Raw genomic sequence first — 20,438 nt, 5'->3', positions numbered from 1 at the left:
ACCAGTGCCTACCCCCATTCTTGTGACAGGCAGAAGTGGGGTCCATCCCCTGGTACACCTTGCTGGTGACAGGGGGCGATATAAAAATCCACTTTCCCAGGATCTGGATGGGGCAGGGTGAGGGGGCGGGCAGAAAGCAGTGTGTGTGTGTGTGTGTGTGTGATTGCTGATCACTGCTTTTGATTAGCTACTTTGGATCTCTGGGTGCCTGACTCTGAGGGTGGACATTGTTCCAACTCGCCCCAGACAAAGGCGGCAGAGGAGACGTAAAAATGGTACACTTCCTCGGACTTGCAGAGGATAGTTGAAGGACTGCTTTTGCTTGGCAGGGGCCAAGAAAGTGCAGCTTTGAGGAGTTGTGTACGAAGCATCTGATGCTGTTCCTGACCCTCCCCAGTGCAGTTTAGAGCCAGCCTTTGTAGATCTCTTGCTGGGAAACACTGATTTGAGAAACTCCTCTCCACTGTGCCCCTCTTCCAAAATTTGCCCTCTGGGCAAAAGCAGCTTGACACCATAAAAGCAGAGTGCGAAAGAATTCAGGCAGACGGCCTTGGGCAAAGGCTTACCTGCTTAAATGCTGCAGTGGAACACCCAAGGGAGGGGTAAATGTCTTTCCTGAGAAGTAGAGGGGCCATTCAAACACCTGTAAACAGAGAACTCCTAGGGCCATTAGGAAGGACAAGCCTAGGACTAGGGACAGGTTCCAGAAAAGACAGGGAGGACGCTGTACTTTGCATTCAGCTTGGGAAAGGACAGGGAGGACACTGTACTTTGCATTCATCCTGGGCTGACCTTTCTGATAGGAGAGTGAACAGCCACCAAAAAGCTAATTTGTAAAGGTGGGAAAGCTGTTTTTTGCAAAGGATTGTTTGGTTTTGTTAGCACATGACACTTGAGAAAATGTCACATCACCAGTGGGTAACACACTCAAGAAAGAGACCTTCCAGGGTTAATCCCAGATAAATATTTTAAAATATTAAAATGTACAGTGTGCAACAAAAGATTACAAGACAAAGAAACAAAAAATTATGACCCATCCAAAGGAAGAGGATAAAATCCAGAGAACATCAACAAAGAAGGCCAGAGTGTAGACATACGGACAAAGACTTAAAAAAAAAAAGATCTTATAATTCTAATTGTGATTCTAGCATTGGAAGAAATTATATCATAGATGTGGTGGCAGTGGCCACTGAAGGTGCTGAAGTCGGGGAGAGGAAAAAAGAGGTGTAATATGGTGGCATTTTCAGGACTTGGAATTGACCTGACTGACATTGCAATGACAGATGCAGGCCATTATATATCCTGCCATAACCTACAGAATTGAGTTGGAGAGAATGTAAACTACAATGTAAACTATAATCCTTGCTTGGTGGGAGTGCTCCCAAATGTGTTCATCAATTGCAGTGAATGTACCACACTAATAAAGAAGTTATTAATGTGGGAAAAAGTGGGAGGTGTGGGAACTGGGGCATATGGGAATCCGTTATTTTTTTTTATGTAACATTTTATGTAATCTTAAGTATCTTAAAAATAAACAAAAATATATATATAAAATGATCTTGAATGGTGGACTGTAGTTAACAGTACAAATATGAGAACATTCTCTTGTGAACTATAACAAATACATAGTACTACTACCTGATGTTAATAATAGTATGGTTTGTGGGGAAAATACACTAAAGAAAAACTATGGACTATAAATAGCAGTAATAGTATGACATTGTTTCATCATTTGTAACAAAAGCATTACACCATGTAAGGTGGTGGGGCAGTGTTTGGGAGTCCTGTATGGTATGCATGATTGTTCTTTAAAATTTTGAAATTAAATTATTTTCATTATGCTTGAGAAGATGAAAAATGCAAAGAAAGATATAAAGGATATCAGGAAAACAATGAACGAACAATATGAGACTCTCAATAAAGAGAAATTTTAAAGATGATCCAAACAGAACTACTGGGGTTTAAGACTACTGAAATGAAAAAGTCCCAGGAGGGTTTCAATAGCAAATTGGAGCTGACAGAAGAAAGAATCATGAACTCGAAGAGAAAGCAATTGAAATGCGTTAGTCTGAGGAGCAGAAAGAGAAAAGATTTATAAAAAGTGAAAATAGCCTAAGAAACTTTTGGAACACCATCAGACATACTAATATATGCCTGTAGGAGAAGGAGAAGAGAAAAAGGGGCAAAAGGAATATTCAAAGAAATAATGACAGAAAACTTCCCAAACTGAGCAAAAGACATGAATATGCACATCTAAGAAGCCCAGATAACACCAACAGGATAAATTTGAAATAAAATATGCTGTCATATACTGGTCAAACTGTCAAATGCAAAGAACAAGGAGAGAGTTCTGAAAGCTGCAAGAGAAAAACACATTATTTACAAGGTCCCAATTGAGTTCTGATTTCTCATCAGAAATAATGGAGGCAAGAAGATAATGTGTTGAAATACTCCAGTGCTGGAAAAAAACAATTGCCAATCTAGAATTTTTTTTATCTGGTGACACTTTCTTTCAAAAATGAAGGAGAGATTAAGGCATTCCCAGATAAACAAAAGTTGAGGGAGTTTATCACCATTAGCCTAGCCCTACAAGAAATACTAAAGGGAGTTTTTTTTTTTTTTTTTTTTTTTTTAAAGATTTATTTATTTCGCTCCCCTTCCCTACTTCCCTGTTGTCTGCTGTCTGTGTCCATTCACTGTGTGTTCTTATGTGTCCACTTGTATTCTTGTCAGTGGCACCGGGAATCTGTGTCTCTTTTTGTTGCATCATCTTGCTGCGTCAACTCTGTGTGTATGCAGTGCCACCCTGGGCAGGCTGCACTTTTTTCACACTGGGTGGCTCTCCCTACGGGGTGCACTCCTTGTGCATGGGATCCCCTACACGGGGGACACACCTGCATGGCACAGCACTCCTTGCATGCATCAGCACTGTGCATGGGCCAGCTCATCACTGTGGGTCAGGAGGGTCCTGGGTTTGAACCCTGGACCTCCCATGTGGTAGGCAGACGCTCCTTTGTTGAGTCAAATCTGCTTCTCTAAAGGGAGTTCTTAAGAATAAAAGGAGTTCTGAGGGCTGCAGAGACACACAGGTTCTATGGTCATAGCAGATGGCTCTGGAGTTCAGAGCCATGTAAGTTAGCCCTACTTTGGAGTTTGTGTTCCTGAGTATGATGGAGTTGGATTAAGATATGACCTTTCTACACATGCCTCTTCTGTTACTTTTACCGGACCTGTGGGTGGCATTTGGGTTGGTGTATACTCAGGAGACCTGAATCTCTGGACAGTCCATGTGATGGCCAGGCCCTGGGCCTCAGCAGACTTGTGGCTCCTAACCTCTGGTTTGTTGGACTGGCCAGCTGACAGGGAGGTAAAGAGGGTCAGCCACCACACCAGGGAGCCAAGAGTGCCTACAGTTGCAAGCAAGAGAATTGCATCTATCATCCATATGGAATATAAGTCCCCTCTTGATGTAGAGGGGCACTGGACATAACCATCCCAGGGACCACAGGATGAAGGAATAGAGTATGGATTAGAGTGGATTTACTGATGTTCTGCTGGGGAACTATTGTGATTAGTAAGGGAAGAAATTGTAATAGTGATGTGGAGAGGGTGGCCACGGTGGCTGCTGATGGTAGGGAGATGGAAGAAGAGATATGGTGTGGGGGCATTTTCAGGATTTGGAGTTGTCCTGGGTGGTGCTGCAGGGACGGATGCTAGATGTTGTGTGTCCTGCCATGGCCACTGGGTGGACTGGGGGAAGAGTGTGGACTGCAATGTGGACCACTGTCCATGTGGTGCAGCGGTGCTCCAGAATGTATTCGCCAGGTACAGTGGATGTGCCGTGATGATGGAAGAAGTTGTTGATGTGGGAGGGGTGGGGTGGGTGGGATGGGGGTATATGGGGACTTCATATTTTTTGAATGTAACACTTAAAAGAAAATAAAGAAGAAAAAAAAGCATGTTTACTAAAATAAAATATGAGCAGGCTTTAAAGCACAATTCTTTTTAAAAGACTAATTCATAATAAATATTACCTTATTCCTATGGCAAAAAAAAGAATAAAAGGAAAGGACATTAGACAGTGGTTCAAAGTGGCATTGAAGAAATGAAGACCTCTAATAAAGGTAACCATTTGGCAATTATAAATGTCAATACTATTGTGTTGTATTGTATGAATGGGTGATGGCATAATGTCTTAATGGGTCCTCATGTTGACATGCTAGTTCATGAGCATGAGGGAGCTGAGAAACTGGCTCTCTCCTACATTGCTGGGATAAGGGGAGACTGTGAAATGGGATACCCCCCTCTTACTTCCTGCAGGTATTAAAATGCAAATGCATAAAAAGTAATGATAAATCTGTGGTTTTAGACATATAATGTACAAAGATATAATTTCTAACAAGTAAAAGATGATACTTTCTTCCTGAAGACCAATTGCCAGAGATTCTGGATTCCTGTTACATGGCAGCATCTGCTGGTCTCTCCCTTCTCTTCTGGGTTTCATTGCTTTTAGCCTCTGACTTCATGGCTATTTTCTCTTTCTCTGTATATTCATTCTGTTTATAAAGGACTCCAGTAAGAGGATTAAGACTCACTTGAGCCATGTTTTAACTGAAGTAGCCTAATCTAAAGATCCTACTTACCCACAGGAATGGATTAGTTTAAGAACATGATTTTCTGCAGTTTTTACGGTAGGTGTTAGTGGAAGAATTGAAGGACAAAAAAAGATAATAAGACTTACAAAGACTATATAGTGGAATAGCTGAAGCATGAGTCCTGCATTGTCATTAGTGACTATAAATGTAAATAGATTAAACTCTCCGGTCAAAAGGCAGAGATTGGTGGAATGCATTAAAAAGCACAACCTAACTATATGTTGTGTGCAAGATACTTATCTTAAATTTAAAGACATAAGTAAGTTGAAAATGAAAGGATGGAAAAAGATATACCATACAAGCAAAAATCAAGAGAGCTGGGGTAGCTATACTAATATGAGATAAAATAAGCTTTAAGTTAAAAACAGTTATGAGGGACAAAGGTGGTCATTATATACCAATAGAGAGGTCAATTCTGCAAGAAGACATAACAATTATAAATACATATACACCTAACGGCAGAGCCCCAAAATATATGAAGCAAATAGTGACAGATTTCAAGGGAGAAATTGAAAGTTCTACATTAATGGTAGAAGACTTTAATACACCAATTTCAGTAATGGATGGAACATCTAGACAGAAGATCAATAAGGAAATACAAGACTTAAATGATACTCCAAACCAACTAGACCTTTAAGATACATGTAGAACACTTCACCTGCAACAATGGAATACACATTCTTCTCAAGTGCATTAGACCATTCTTCAGGATAGAACATATTTTAGGTCACAAAACAAGTCTCAATACATTTAAAAATGTTGAAATCATATACTGCATCTTTTCTGACCACAGTGGAATGACATTAAAAATCAATACTATTGATTGTAATATTATAAATATTTATTGATAATATTTGGAAAATTCACAGATATCTGGAAATTGAACAATGTACTCTCAACCAGTGGGTGAAAGAGGAAGAGAAACTAGGAAGTATCTTGAGATGAGTAAAAATGAAAATACAACACACCAAAACTTACGGGATACAGCAGGAGGCAGTATTCAGAGGGAAATTTACAGCTATATATGCTTAACATTAAAAAAGAAGATTTTCAGTCAGAGACCTAACTTCAAAACTGGAAGTACTAGAAAAAGAAGAGCATACTAAACCCAAAACAAGCAGAACAATGTAAATAACAAAGATTAGAATGGTAATAAAATAAGAATTAAAAAACAATAGAATTAAAACCAAAAATTGTTGCTTTGGAAAGATCAATAAAACAGACTTTTAGCTAGATTGGTGAGGAAAAAAAAGAGGACGTAACTAAAATCCGAGATGAGAAGGGGCACGTTACTATGAACTCCACTGAAATAAAAAGGACTATAAGATACTATGAACAACAGTACACCAAAAAATTGTATAACCTAGACAAAATGGACAAATTCCTAGAACATACAAACTACCAACATTGACTTAAGAAGAAATAGAATATCTCAACAAAGGAATAACTATTAAAGAGATTGAGTCAGTAATCAAAAACCTCCCAGTGCTGAAAACCCCAGGATCAGATGGCTTCACAGGGAATTTCACCATACATTGCAAGAAGAATTAAGTGATCCTTTTTAAACTCTTCCAAAAATTGGAGAATAAGGAACACTCCTAATTCATTCTGTGAGGCCAATACCACCCTCATACCACAGCTGGGTAAAGGTACCCTAAGAAAGAAAAACTACAGACCAATATCTCTTATGTATATAGATGTAAAAATCCTCAACAAAATACTAGCAAACAACACATTAAAATAATTATATGCCATGATCAAGTGAGAATTATACCAGCTATGCAAGGGTGATTCAACGTAAGAAAATCAATTAATGTAATCAACAGTGTTAACAGAATGATGGAAAAAAGCCATATGATTATCTCAGTTGATGCAGAAAAGGCATTTGACAAGATCCAGCACCCCTTCTCGAAAAACTCAGAACTAATATCATAATTTATGATTTAAGACTGAAAGCTTTCTAAGATCAATAAAAAACAAGGGTGTCTGCTGTCACCACTATTAAATTTAACATTGTACTGGACATTCTAACCAGAGCAGTTGGACGAGGGAAAGAAATAAAAGGCCTCCAAACTGGGAAGGAAGAAGTACAACTTTCTGTATTTGCAGAGGACATGATCATATATATATATAGAAAAATTCACCACAAAGCTCCTAGAGCTTATAAATGAATTCAGTGAAGTGGCAGGGTACTAGATCAACACTCCAAAATCAATAGTGTTTCTATACACTAGCAATGAACAGTTGAAGAATAAATAAAGAAAAAAATTCCACTGACTGTAACAACTAAAAGAATCAAGTATCTAGGAATAAATATAACGAAGAATGTAATGGACTTGTACATCGAAAACTAGAAAACATTGCTAGAAGAAATCAAAGAAGAACTAAACAAGTGGAAGGACATTGCATGTTCATGGATTGGAAAACTACATGTTTTTAAGATACCAGCTCTGCCCAAAGTGATACACAGTTTCAACACAATCCCAATAAAAATTCCAGCTGTCTTCTTTGTAGAAATGGAAAAGCCAATCATTAAATTTATATGGAAGGGAAAGGGTCCTGAGTAACCAAAGCCGTCTTGAAAAAGAAGAACAAAGTTGGAGAACTCATACTTTCTGATCTTAAAATGTATTACAAAGCCACAGTAATCAAAACAGCATGGGACTGGCACAAGGACAGATATATAGACTAATGGAATCAAATTGAAAGTTCAGAAATCAACCCTCACATTTAAAACCAACTGATTTTTGACAAGGTAGTGAAGTCCACTCAATTGGGAAAGAATAGTCTCTTCAACAAATGGGTGCTGGGAAAACTGAATGTCCATATGCAAAAGAATGAAGATGTACTCCTTTATTAGTCAGCCAAAGGGGTGCTGATGCAAAATACCAGAAATTGATTGGTTTTTATAAAAGGTATTTATTTGGGGTAGAAGCTTACAGATACCAGGCCATAAAGCATAAGTTACTTCCTTCACCAAAGTCTATTTTCACGTGTTGGAGCAAGATGACTGCTGACGTCTGCAAGAGTTCAGGTTTTCTGGGTTCCTTTCTTCCCAGGCCTTGCTTCTTTCCAAACTTAGGATTCCTCTCTTCCCGGGGCTCCAGCTTAAGGCTTCAGCATCAAACTCTAACATCAAAATCCCCCAACTCTGTCCTTGGCCATACCTTTGGTGGGTGGTGACTCATCGCCCTACTGGCACAAGAGGTTTACATAATTACTTAATCAAGTAAACCTATGAATCCAGTATAATCTATCATGCCCAGAGGAAAAGTTTACAAACATCATCCAATATTTCTTTTTGGAATTCAATAATATCAAACTGCTATACTCCCTACCTCACATCATATACAGAAGTCAACTTAAAATGGATCAAAGATTTAAATATAAGAACCAGAACTGTAAAGCTCCTAAGAGAAAAAGTAAAGAAGCTTCTTCAGGACTTTGTGTTAGGCAGTGGTTTTTTAAAAATTTTATACCCAAAGCACAAGCAACAAAAGAAAAAATAGATGACTGGGACTTTCAGGAAGAAAACATTGCAGTAGGTAGGCAGTGCTCAACTCTGTCACAAAAACAATGGAGGAAATGCAGAAAGGTGTCCAAGGGATCTGCTTTGGGGCTCTGCAGACCAGGAGAGTGCTGTGTACACTCCAGGAGGGTGAGGGACAGAGAGATGAAGCAGAAACAAAAACCATGAGTTTCTACCCTCCATGGCCAAGAATGGCACTCATTCCTGCACCCACCCATCCCCCTTCAAGTTGAACAGCCTGGATAAAACCCATGGCTTACTGCAGCCAACTAAGAGGGGAACAGACATCTTTACCGCTGGCCAGAGGGAAGGTATGGGGGAGGGCAGAGAGTGGCTTCTCTTCAGTGAATTTGGACAGCAGAGCCTGCTTTGAACCTCTAGTTTGGCCAGACTAGAATCACAGGCAGGTGGAGGTTCAGAGAGTCACCTCCATTGAAACATTTGCCAATAGGCACAATCTACTGGCCGACTAGGAAACTGCAAGGAGAAGAACCGCTTTTAGGTATCTCTTGACCCAGTCCCCTTGATCTAGTGTGTACCCCATTAGTGAGTCCCTGGCCCTATTTTGGTAATACAAACTGGGCATTGTTGAAGACTTAGAATAAGTTGAACCAAAAATCATTAAGTGCCATTAAACAAAGCCACTAGGCAAGACAGAAAAATTGACCATCAAGAGTAAATTCACCAGCATATTTAGATGCCTAGATATTATCAAAAAATTATATATGAAGTAAAGGAATATATGGCCCAGCCAAAGGAACAAATCAAAATTCCTGCAAGACACAGGATTTAGAGCGACTAATCAGTGATAATAATAAAAATCTCCTAAATCAGTTCAAGGAGTTGAAGGAAAATATGATTTTTTTTGTTTTTTTGCTATATGAAAGCAGTTTTATTCAATTAAATGCATTTCAGGTTATATCAAATGATTATAATCACAAAAGAAAGTAATCAATTAAAGACAGAAAAGAATGAAAGTATATATACAAACACTAAATTGGGGAAAACATGACATCTGATCTTTTTTTTTAAATTTTTATTTTTTAATGTTACATTCAAAAAATATGAGGTCCCCATACACTTCCCCCACCCCCCTCACCCCACTCCTCCCATAACAACAATGTCCTTCATCATCATGGGACATTCATTGCGCTTGGTGAATACATCTCTGAGCATTGCTGTACCACATGGTCAATGGTCCACATTATAGTTTACACTTTCCCCCAGTCCACCCAGTGGGCCATGGGAGGACATACAATGTCCAGTAACTGTCCCTGCAGTACCACCCAGGACAACTCCAAGTCCTGAAAATGCCCCCACATCACATCTCTTCTTCCCACTCTCCACCCTCAGCAGCTACCATGGCCACTTTGTCCATCGCAATGCTACATTTACTTCCATTACTAATCACATTAGTTCCAGAATAGAGTATCAGTAAGTCCACTCTAATCCATACTCTATTCCTCCATGCTGTGGACCCTGGCATGGTTATGTCCACTCCACCTCTGTATCAAGTGGGTGCTTAGATTCCACTTAGATGATGGATGCAATTCTCCTGTTTGCAGTTGTAGGCACTCTTGGCTCCCTGGTGTGATGGTTGACCTTCACCTCCCTGTTAGCTGGCTGGGGTAAGTCCAATAAACCAGAGGGTAGGAGTTGCAAGGCTGTTGAGGCTCAGAGCCTGGCTATCACATGGACAGTCCAGAGATTCAGGTCCCCAGGATACAAGATTACTACGCAGAAATCAGTAGCATTTCTATACACTGCTGATGAGCAATCTGAGGAGGAAGTAAAAAGAATCCCATTTACCATAGTGACTAAAAATATTTAGGAAGAAGCTTAACCAAGGACGTAAAGGATCTGTATGAAAAAAACTACAAAACTTTGCTAAAGGAAACCAAAGAAGACTTAAATAAATGGAAGGACATTCTGTGTTCATGGATTGGAAGATTAAATATCATTAAGATATCAATTCTATACAAACTAATTTATAGATTCAAAGTAATCCAAGTAAAAATCCCAACAGCCTTTTTTGGCAGAAATGGAAGGCCAATTATCAAATAAAGGGTAAAGGGCCCTGAATAGCTAAAATTGTCTTTAAAAAGAAAAACCAAGTTGGAGGACTCATTTCCTGGCTTTAAAGTATATTATTTAGGTACAGTGGTTAAAAACAACATGGTAGTGGCATAAAGATAGACATATGGACCAAAGGAACCAAATTGAGAACTAAGAAATAGACCCTCACATTTACAGTCAAGTGATTTTTGACAAGGCAGTTAAGCCCTCCCAGTTGGGCCAGAACTGTCTGTTCAACAAATGGTGCTAGGAGAACTGAATATCCAAACCCAAAAGCCAACACTGATACCTTGTACAAAAACTAACTCAAAATGGATCAAGGACCTAAATATAAAAGCCACAACCATGAAACTGCTAGAAGAGGCTGTAGAATGGTGCAGTCTCTGTGGAAAACAGTTTGGCAATACCTCAAGGAACTAAATATAGAGCTGGCATATGATCCAGCAATCACGTTACTAGGAATATATTCAGAAGAACTGAAAACGAGGACATGAACTAACATTTGCACACTGATGTATATAGCAGCACTATTCACAGTTGAATAGATGAACAACCAATGGATGGATAAACAAAATGTGATATATACACAAAATGGAACATTATTCACCTAGAGTAGAAATGAAATCAGGATGCATATGACAACCTGGATGAGCCTTGAGAATATTTTTTTTTTAATTTTTTTATTTTTTATTGACTTTGTAATAATATTACATTAAAAATATATATGTGAGGTCCCATTCAACCCCACCCCCCCACCCCGCCTCTCCCCCCCCCCCAGCAACACTCATTCCCATCATCATGACATATCCATTGGATTTGGTAAGTACATCTTTGGGCACCTCTGCACCTCATATACATTGGTTCACATCATGGCCCATACTCTCCTCTATTCCATCAAGTAGGCCCTGTGAGGATTTACAATGTCCGGTGATTACCTCTGAAGCACCATCCAGGGCAGCTCCATGTCCCGAAGACGCCTCCACCTCTCATCTCGTCCTGCCTTTCCCCATACCCTTTGTCCATTATGTCCCCTTTTCCCAATCCAATGCCACCTCTTCTATGTGGACACTGGATTGGTTGTGTCCATTGCACCTTTATGTCAAGAGGAGGCTCAGATTCCACCTGGATGCTGGATGCAATCCTCCCATTTTCAGTTGTAATCACTCTAGGCTCCATGGTGTGGTGGTTGTCCTTCTTCACCTCCATCTTAGCTGAGTGTGGTAAGTGAGCCTTGAGAATATTATGTTGAGTGAAATGAGCCAGACAAAAGGACAAATATTGTATCGTTTCACTAATGTGAACTCAAAATGATGCGTATACTCACAGAGGTAAACTCTAGAGCAGGAGTTAACCTTTTTTGTTTCTTGGATCCCTTTGCCAGTCAGGTGAAAACCACGGACCCCTTACTAAGTCCACACTGTGTATATTTAATAAATATATCCACACCAACATGTCCCCACAAGAAGATTTTTTTAAAAATTTCAATTCAAGCTTATGGATCCCTTGTTAGAACCCCTGTTCTAAAGTATAGGTTACTCAGAAATAGAATCTGGTTTGAGAATGGGAGCTGATGCTCAATGTATGTAGAATGATGGTAACATGTTATACTGAGTATAACTAACACTGCTGATTTAAAAATGAGATTTGGGTGAAAGGGATAGTCTGTGGATGTAAATGTCAATTGAAAGGAAGCTAGGGAAGCGGACTTGGCCCAATGGATAGGGTGCCCGCCTACCACATGGGAGGTCCAAGGTTCAAACCCGGGGCCTCCTTGACCCGTGTGGAGCTGACCCATGCGCAGTGCTGATGCGCGCAAGGAATGCCGTGCCACGCAGGGGTGTCCCCCGCGTAGGGGAGCCCCACACGCAAGGAATGCACCCTGTAAGGAGAGCTGCCCAGCGGGAAGGAGGAAGCAGCCTGCCCAGGAATGGTGCCGCCCACACAGAGAGCTGACACACAAGATGACACAACAAAAAAAGAAACAGATTCCCAGTGCCGCTGACAAGGATAGAAGCTGTCACAGAAGAACACACAGTGAATGGACACAGAGAGCAGACAACTGGGGGAGGGGGGGGAGAGAAATTTAAAAAATTGAAAGGAAGCTAGAGAATGATCTAGGTACCTATAACAGTGATTTTGATGGTAAATGAAGATTATAGTTTTTGTGTTTTTTTTTAAAGATTTATTTATTTATTTAATTCCCCCCACCTCCCCCGGTTGTCTGTTCTCGGTGTCTATTTGCTGCGTCTTGTTTCTTTGTCAGCTTCTGTTGTCAGTGGCACAGGAAGTGTGGGTGGTGCCATTCCTGGGCAGGCTGCACTTTCTTTCGCGCTGGGCGGCTCTCCTTACGGGCGCACTCCTTGCGCGTGGGACTCCGCGTGTCAGGGCACTCCTTGCGCGCATCAGCACTGCGCATGGGCCAGCTCCACACGGGTCAAGGAGGCCCGGGCTTTGAACCGCGGACCTCCCATGTGGTAGACGGACGCCCTAACCACTGGGCCAAGTCCGTTTCCCGATTATAGTTAATAGTTTAAATATAAGACTGTTCTTCTACAAAGTCTTAAGAATATGGTGATACAAGGGAAAATTAAAACTAATGCAACTTACGGACAATAGGTAACAGCAATTTTGTAATATTTTGCAGCAACAGCAAGAAGATATTTTTTCAATATTAAGGGACAACACTGGGGGGTAAAGGGTATAGAATTTTCCTTTTGGAGTAATGAAAATGTTCTAAAATTGATGAGGTGATGACAACACAACTCTGTGATGAAAGTGAGAGCCACTGAGAATGGATTTTATAAAACATGGGACTGTACAACACAGGGTATCCAGTGGTGGAAGATGGACTATGGTTAACAGGACAAACATGAGAATGTTCTCTCGTGAACTATATAACAAATGTATATTTCTAATACAGTGTATTAATAATCAACTGGGTTGATAGAAAAAGACACCAAATGTAAGATATGGGCTATCATTAGCATACATAAACAAAATGTGATATATACACACAATGGAATAATAGAAGAAATGAAAGCAGAATGCATATGACAACTTGGATGAATCTTGAGGGTAGTATATTGAGTGAAATGCTGTTTTGACGATGCTATTACATAGTTTGTAACAAATGTTTCACAACAGTGCGAGGTGTTGGTGGTGGGGTGATATATGAGAACCCTATATGATGATATGCATGTTTGTTTTGTTCACAAATTTTACTGTACATTTATTGTTTACATATGTTCATGTTTGAATGATACACTTCCATAAAATTTGATAAAATAAAAAGTAGATAAATCTGACATCATCAATATTTGAAAATTTTATGTAGTAATGGACTTTACCATGAAAGAAAAATGACATCCTACATAATAAGAGAAAATATTTAGAAACTACATGTCTGATAAGGGTTTAATATCCCGAATATATTAATTCTTCAAAAAAAAATTCAACTCAACAACAAAAAACCAACCCAATTGAAGAATGGGCAAAGATTTGAATAGACCTTTCTCTAAAGAATATATATAAATGGCCAAAAAGCACACGAAAAGATACTCCTCATCATGAGCCATTAGAGAAACACAAATCAAAACCACAAGATACCATTTCACACCTACTAGAATAGCTACGATTAAAAAATGGACAGTTAGAAGTTAGCGTGGAGAAACAGGAACAATCATTCCTAGTGGAAATGTAAAGTGGTGCAGCCATTGTGGAAGATAGTTTGGCAGTTTCTCAGAAAGTTAAGTATAGAATTTCCATATGACCTAGCAATCCCACATCTCATATATACTCAAAAGAATTGAAACAGGGACTCAGACAGGTATTTGCACATCAGTGTTCATGGCGGCATATTCACAATTGCCAAAAAAATGGAAGCAACTCAAGAATCTGTCAGCTGATTAATGGATAGGCAAAATGTGGTACATGCGATGGAATATTTTTCAGCCATAAAAAAGAATGAAGTTCTGGTGCATGCTAAAATATGAATAATCTAGCAGTTATCATGTTGAGTGAAGTAAGCCAGACACAAAAGGACAAATATTATATGTTCTCACTGATACAAAATAATTAGAATAAGCAAACTCATAGACCCAGAACCTAGAATACAGTTACCAAGGGACCCAGTGGGGATAGGGAATAGGGAGTGAAGGCATAAATGTACCAGGTTTGTAAATGGGACAATGGGAAAGTCTGAGTAATGAATGGTGGTGATGGTAGCTCAAAATTGTGAACATTAATCAGCAACACTGAATTATATATTTGAATGTGGTTAAAAGGGAGAATTTGTGCATATTTGTTATTATAATAAAAATTTTTAAAAAATCGATGATATTATGCAACACAAACAGTTAACCTTAAGTTAACCACAGACTGTAGTAACCAGTACAGTTCATAAAAAGATGCTTTTATCAAATGTAACAAATGTACCAACCCAATGCAAGGTGTTAATAATAGGATGGTATTTGAGAACTCTGTATTTTATGCATGATTTTTATGTAAACTTACAACTTCTGTAATAAAAAAATGTTCAAGAGACCGCACTGTTAAAAGTTGACATGTGCAGAAAAATCACAGAAGTGTGAATGGTAAGTGAGGGAAATCTGCAGCAGCTGCGTCTTTGAGTGGGCTAGAGGGAATGGGAATCCTGTCTTCAGCAGCATCGTGTTCGGTTTTCCTTCTACCCAGGTGCATCATCAGGTCTTAAGCTGAACTCCTGTACTGCCCTCAAAAACTGTTTTTCTAAAGTTTTCTATCCCTGTTATTAAATTTACCTTCATTCCAGTGGCCAGACTGGAACCCACAGGCTTATTGTTCTCTTTTCCTTCCTCCATTTCATCTCTTGTCATGGACTTGAATCTTCTCCACAGCGTTCTTCCAGTTGGACTCCTCCTCTTCATTACTGTTACCTCTTATTCTGCTTTTGTCAGGCAATAATTATCTCTGGTCTACACGCCTCTTAATTTCCTAAGTACCTTCTGCAATTATTTTTTCTCCCTTGTCATCTCTCTACCCATCACAGCCAGAATGTTCTTCCTAAATCACACATTTCCTGTTTTTCTCCTGGTTTAAAAAAAAAACAAAAACAAAAAACTATATCCTTCTAGACTGTACTCAGAACTCTCTACTTTTTTTAACTTCTCCCCCACTGCTTTCTCACCGTTCAACCTCCTGTTTGAATTGTTTGCTGTTTGGTGACTATTCCTGGAAAATTTGACCTCTCTGCCTTTACTTCCTGTGTTATCTCTGCTTGAAGTTCCTTTTCCTCTCAGCTCTTATATCCTCCATATTTCCAGATGCTTATTACTGCTAAAAAATGATGGAGCGCACCCTAAAAATTACGACATTTCAAGGCTTTCAGTGCTGCTGCTGAAGTTTAACACTTCCATAATACTGATTTGCTTTAGCACCACTACATCCAGCCAATCTCCTTTTTAGGAATTGGATACAGGAATAATTTACTCTCGGATAGGAAGCTCCTTGGAAATTTTACTAGCTGTGGGTCATGGTATCCTGTAAGTAGAGGATGCCTAGAAAGAGCACTTCTTTGCCTCTTCTCTTTTTTCAACAGCTAACTTGATGAATCAATCAGATGTTGGAAGATGAGCATGATAACTCCAAATCAAAGGCAGTTTTCCTTAACTGGGCAATTACTCATTAATGTAATAGATACTCTTCGTTCTTTGTTTTATGCTTCTTGGAATTTGGGGGCTGGGAACAGGGAAGAATATTGTATGTGAAATTATTACTGTCAGCTTTTTAAAATACGAGGTGTCTTTTAGAAATGCTCACTGTGTATTTAATAAAAAAGTGGAAACTCTCTAAAGATCATAGTCATAAAAATAAGAATTATTCATTAGAATATTGAACCTGTCCTCCATCAGTGGCCTTGGGGAATTGCTATTAATAGGGCCTCAAGAAGTAAATTGAAGGTATTTTTTTCAAGATGTTCTGTAGTGATCCATGTTTATGGCTTGCCTTTGTGTTGGGTATTTTAGCTTTTATCCTATTGGAGTATAAAGTAGGATTTCGGCATGTTTAATTTGTACTTAACTGACTTTTTAACAATGAAATTGGAATAGTGAGTGAAGGGAAACAATTGCATAAACTTTTAGAGTCTGGCGCCTTAGACCACTCGGTCATCCTGACATGTGTGCATGGTCTTTTAGAGAAGTGGAGATTGAACTCGTTAACGAATTGTGGTAATGGCGCGTTACTATGTGGAGTTGGTATGTTTAGGAAAAGAGTGGTGTGATGAGCTTCTGATTTAAGAACCTTCACTTTGGCTGTTGGAAGAACATTTCCTACTTGGCCTTTTGGTAGACAGTTTGCGAGTCCTTCCTACCAGCTGTTAATTGTGGTTAACTATTTTGGAACATGGGGGGTATTGCAATTAGTAGTGTATAATAATGGTTAGCAAATTCAAAATATCTCTAGATTTTTAGTAAAACCTAGACTTCAAATTAAAGATAACTGTCCCATAGTTAAAGTCAGTGTTTCCGTTTGCCAAAGGGCTGCTGATGCAAAGTACAGAAGTGGGGTTGGCTTTTATAAAGGGGATTTATTAGGAGTAAAAGCTTACAGTTCCAGGGCCGTGAAAAGTCCAGCTCAAGGCACCATAAGAGGTGCTTTCTCACCCAAGTCAGCTGCCACGTGTTGAAGCAAGATGGCGGCCGGCCTCTGCCTTCCCCTCCGTGCTCACAGTCTTCTCCGGAATTGCCCTGTGGGCCTGGTCTCTTGAGGGCTTCGTGCTTAAGCAGTCCTCAAATTGCAGACCCAAATATGCTGACTCTCTTTTTCTCTGAGTTTCTGTGTCTGGCTTTATATCAGACAGAGCAAAAGGGTGGAGATTTACATGAATTGTGTCCCACTGACATAATCCAGTCAAATCAGTCTCACACCCACAGGAATGGATTAATTTTAAAACATAAAATTTCTCTTTTTGGGATTCATAAAATAATTTCAAACTGCCACAGTGGGATAACAAACTTTTACTAAATAAACTTACCTCCTTTACTAAATTTTTTAAAATTATAAGGGAAAATCTAAAAAGAATTTGCTGTGATTTATTTCTCCAAAAAAAAAATATGTGTTTTTGTGTGTTTAATTTTTTTTTCCTGCTGTGCATTTACCCCAGAAACTTTCTGTTTCAGCATCCTTAACTGGCATTGACAAAATAACAAACCAGAGGATTTTCCAGAGATTTGACCCTTTTGTGGCAGGATGAGCCATGGACCTCAGTCTTTGAGATGTGCTTTTCCATAGTTGCTCCTGTTCTTCATGTTTTTTAAAAATTAAAAATCTTAAAAATCTATTATTTAACATTTATCAATGGAAGGAAAATTGTGTCAAGTGCTTCTATAAATTGATTCTTATATAAACAAGATACCTCATAGCTACATTAAAATGTTCTCTGCTTTTTCTTAGTAGTGTTTTAGTTTAAACTTTGATAGAATGTTTTGAGCCCTTAATAGGGCAATAGAAATAACTGAAAATCATTGCTTTTAGCTAATTGTATTGATAATTAGTGAAGCTTAGTTGATACCTTAGCCTTCAAAAATACCATTCTGGTTATTTAAAGTACATAAATTTTTATTACAATGTAAGCGATTTTCTTTGGGAATAGATTATTTAAAATTTGCATTTTCTTTTTTATTTTTACAGGAAGGAACTTGAAATCTTCAAAGGTAATTTTGCATTTAATTCTTCACCAAAAAAGTAGTTGAGAGTTTATTGATGTCAGATTTATCTCCATGATAAAGACTTTATTCCTTTTTTTAAAAATCCATTTACATCAAAAAGAAAATTTTCCATAATACTGCTTTTGTAGATTTTATTTAATCAGTGTTTTTCATATTCTCTTTTAGATAGAATACATGTACATAGTGAGAGTTTCTGTTGACCATGTTAAGTAGTATATCTTGTATAGTATACAAGGTATGGTGCTAACTTTGAGTTCGTTGGAGAATCACAGTCCAAGAAAATTCTAGTTTCTGATGTGGAAAGTAAGGACCACGTGGAGAAGAGGTGCATATGGACACAGATGTGCCCCCACAGTTGACCCAGCAGTCCCTCGACCCTCCCAAGAAGCTGGGCTGGCACTGCTTTGGTCCTATCTTGTAACTTTAGATATGTTTCTTGCCTTTTTTAGGCTCAGGTTTTCCATCTGTGAAAGTAGAGGCTTAATGAAATATATTCTGCAATCATAAAATCACCCAGAATTGCATTTTAGTTTAGGAGAACTTGAAGGAGGGGCGTTGAAGAATAATTCTTGGTCTTGCTGTCTCTCCCTGGTGATGGAGAAACCCTAATGCAAAATAAGGAAAAGTGGAGACTTTGCAGCAGCTCATGGCCCATCCCATTTCAATAACCAGGAAGAGTTTGAAGTCCTTATTAAATTAATTACTCAATTTAATTAAAAATTCTTAACTGTTAATTAAGAATTTCATTGTTTTATACCTGTTATTTCACAAGTAAGCTAGCATTGACCTTTAGGTTTACTAAATAATTGAACATTTTTCAGTTTATAGTTGAATTGTTTTTGTGTATGATCTAGTTGATCATTATAGAAAAAAATGACTATCTTTTGAGAAAACAGGTATAAAAGCTTATATCTACTTGGCTGGCCAGACTTATTTTGGCTGTTTCTATTTGACTACAATAGAGGTAAATGGTTAAGTTATGGCCAGTTTGTTGAGGGTAATGTTAAATGACCATGTGATATATTATCATGGCTATAATTTCTCAGTTTGTGAACCACTATTCATATACATTACTTCTTATCAGTGATTTGAAATCCTCATAAATTGTTCTTTTCTCTGTCATTCTTTCCTTTGGTTGACTAGTTTTGCATTTTATATAACATTAAGAAAAAGGAGAAAGCAATCAAGTTAATATTAAATGACAGGCAGGGACACAGATTATGTAAAATGTCAGTTTTTATTGCCTCTCAGTATGGAGGCATTCTGTTTTTTTCAATATGACAGTATTCACAGATAAAGAAGAAAAGACCAGCAGTTTGTAAAAGGTTAGGTAATGTTGCATATTATTCAATAGAATAATATAATTTAGACTCTAATATCTTGTTTATACTCACATTCCTAATTATGCACAGCATTTAACAGCACATCAGATCCACAAGCAAATTCATGCTCTCAAATTTGAACAAATGCAAAGGTTATCGCATCATATCTTGTTTCTCTCTAGCATTGGTGTTCAATAAAAATTCTTTCCTCATGAGGGTTCTGATAATATTTCAAAAATGTGTAGTATATAACAAGAAAAATAGCAGTGTGACTGGTCTTTCAAGGTATTTGTACTTGTTATTCTAACATGCATTTTAATTAGATATCAGATTAAATGATGAAACCTTAGTGTTAAGAAGTTTTTTGTTAAAATACCTAATTTGACTCTTTTGGAAAGACTTAATATGGTTAAATAGCTTTTAAAATTTGTTAGATATATTTTACCTTTTTTTTTTTAAATCCCCCAAAAAAGTCTAGAAAAGATATGATGAAAAACTAGAAAAGACTTGGGGGGGGAGGGGCAGAGATCATAAAAATCCGGAAAGATTCTGTACACAGATCATTTCATGTCTTAGATTCTTGCTCCATGATGAAGAAATAGATTATAAGTTTTATGTAATATTGCTATATGCACAAAGAATTCATGAATAAAAGTATGGTTGTGTTTTAAATTAAAGTATATATGTAATTTTTAATGGATTCCTATATTAACTGCTTTTTAAAAAATTAAATGGGCAATACAGGTCCAATTGTATCATATAAGATTATAATCCTACTCAATATAAAATTACCTGACCCTGACGTAAACGTGACTAGCACTGTGGAAACATGTCACGATTTGAGAGTGTCACAATTCCAATAAGTTTGGTCAGCGTGATAGTGTGTGGTGAAAGGCAACTAAGGCCAACATGGTACGGTATGCATGCACTTAAGGCATCTCTTGGAAGCAGAGTCAGGGAAGGAGACCTGCCTGAGTGCTCAGAGAAGCAAGAAGAAAACCCAAAGAACTTAGTAACAAGGAAGCCCAGAGACAAGTGCGAAGGAGTAGTGGTTATCAGTGATAGAAGTTAATACAAAGGAGTTGAGTACACTGGCGAGATCCCATTGGACTTAACAAGGAATAGGTACTTAGTGACCAAAAAGCTATTT

At 38.3% G+C, this 20,438-nt stretch overlaps 1 protein-coding gene across 2 annotated transcripts in view; it reads left to right on the top strand.

Annotated features, from left to right (window-relative positions):
* The window catches only part of DTNBP1 (dystrobrevin binding protein 1), a 121,859-nt gene that overhangs the window by 47,558 nt on the left and 53,863 nt on the right, over positions 1–20,438 (top strand). For both annotated transcript variants that reach the window (XM_058285256.2, XM_004483450.5), the window contains exon 7: positions 17,929–17,951. In XM_058285256.2, coding sequence (XP_058141239.1) covers positions 17,929–17,951 — 23 coding nt within the window. The remainder of the gene's footprint in view (positions 1–17,928; positions 17,952–20,438) is intronic.

Source organism: Dasypus novemcinctus, chromosome 22 (genome assembly GCF_030445035.2).
Source record: "Dasypus novemcinctus isolate mDasNov1 chromosome 22, mDasNov1.1.hap2, whole genome shotgun sequence".
In the NCBI taxonomy this organism is placed as follows: domain Eukaryota; kingdom Metazoa; phylum Chordata; class Mammalia; order Cingulata; family Dasypodidae; genus Dasypus; species Dasypus novemcinctus.
This window is presented reverse-complemented; position numbering and strand designations above follow the sequence as displayed.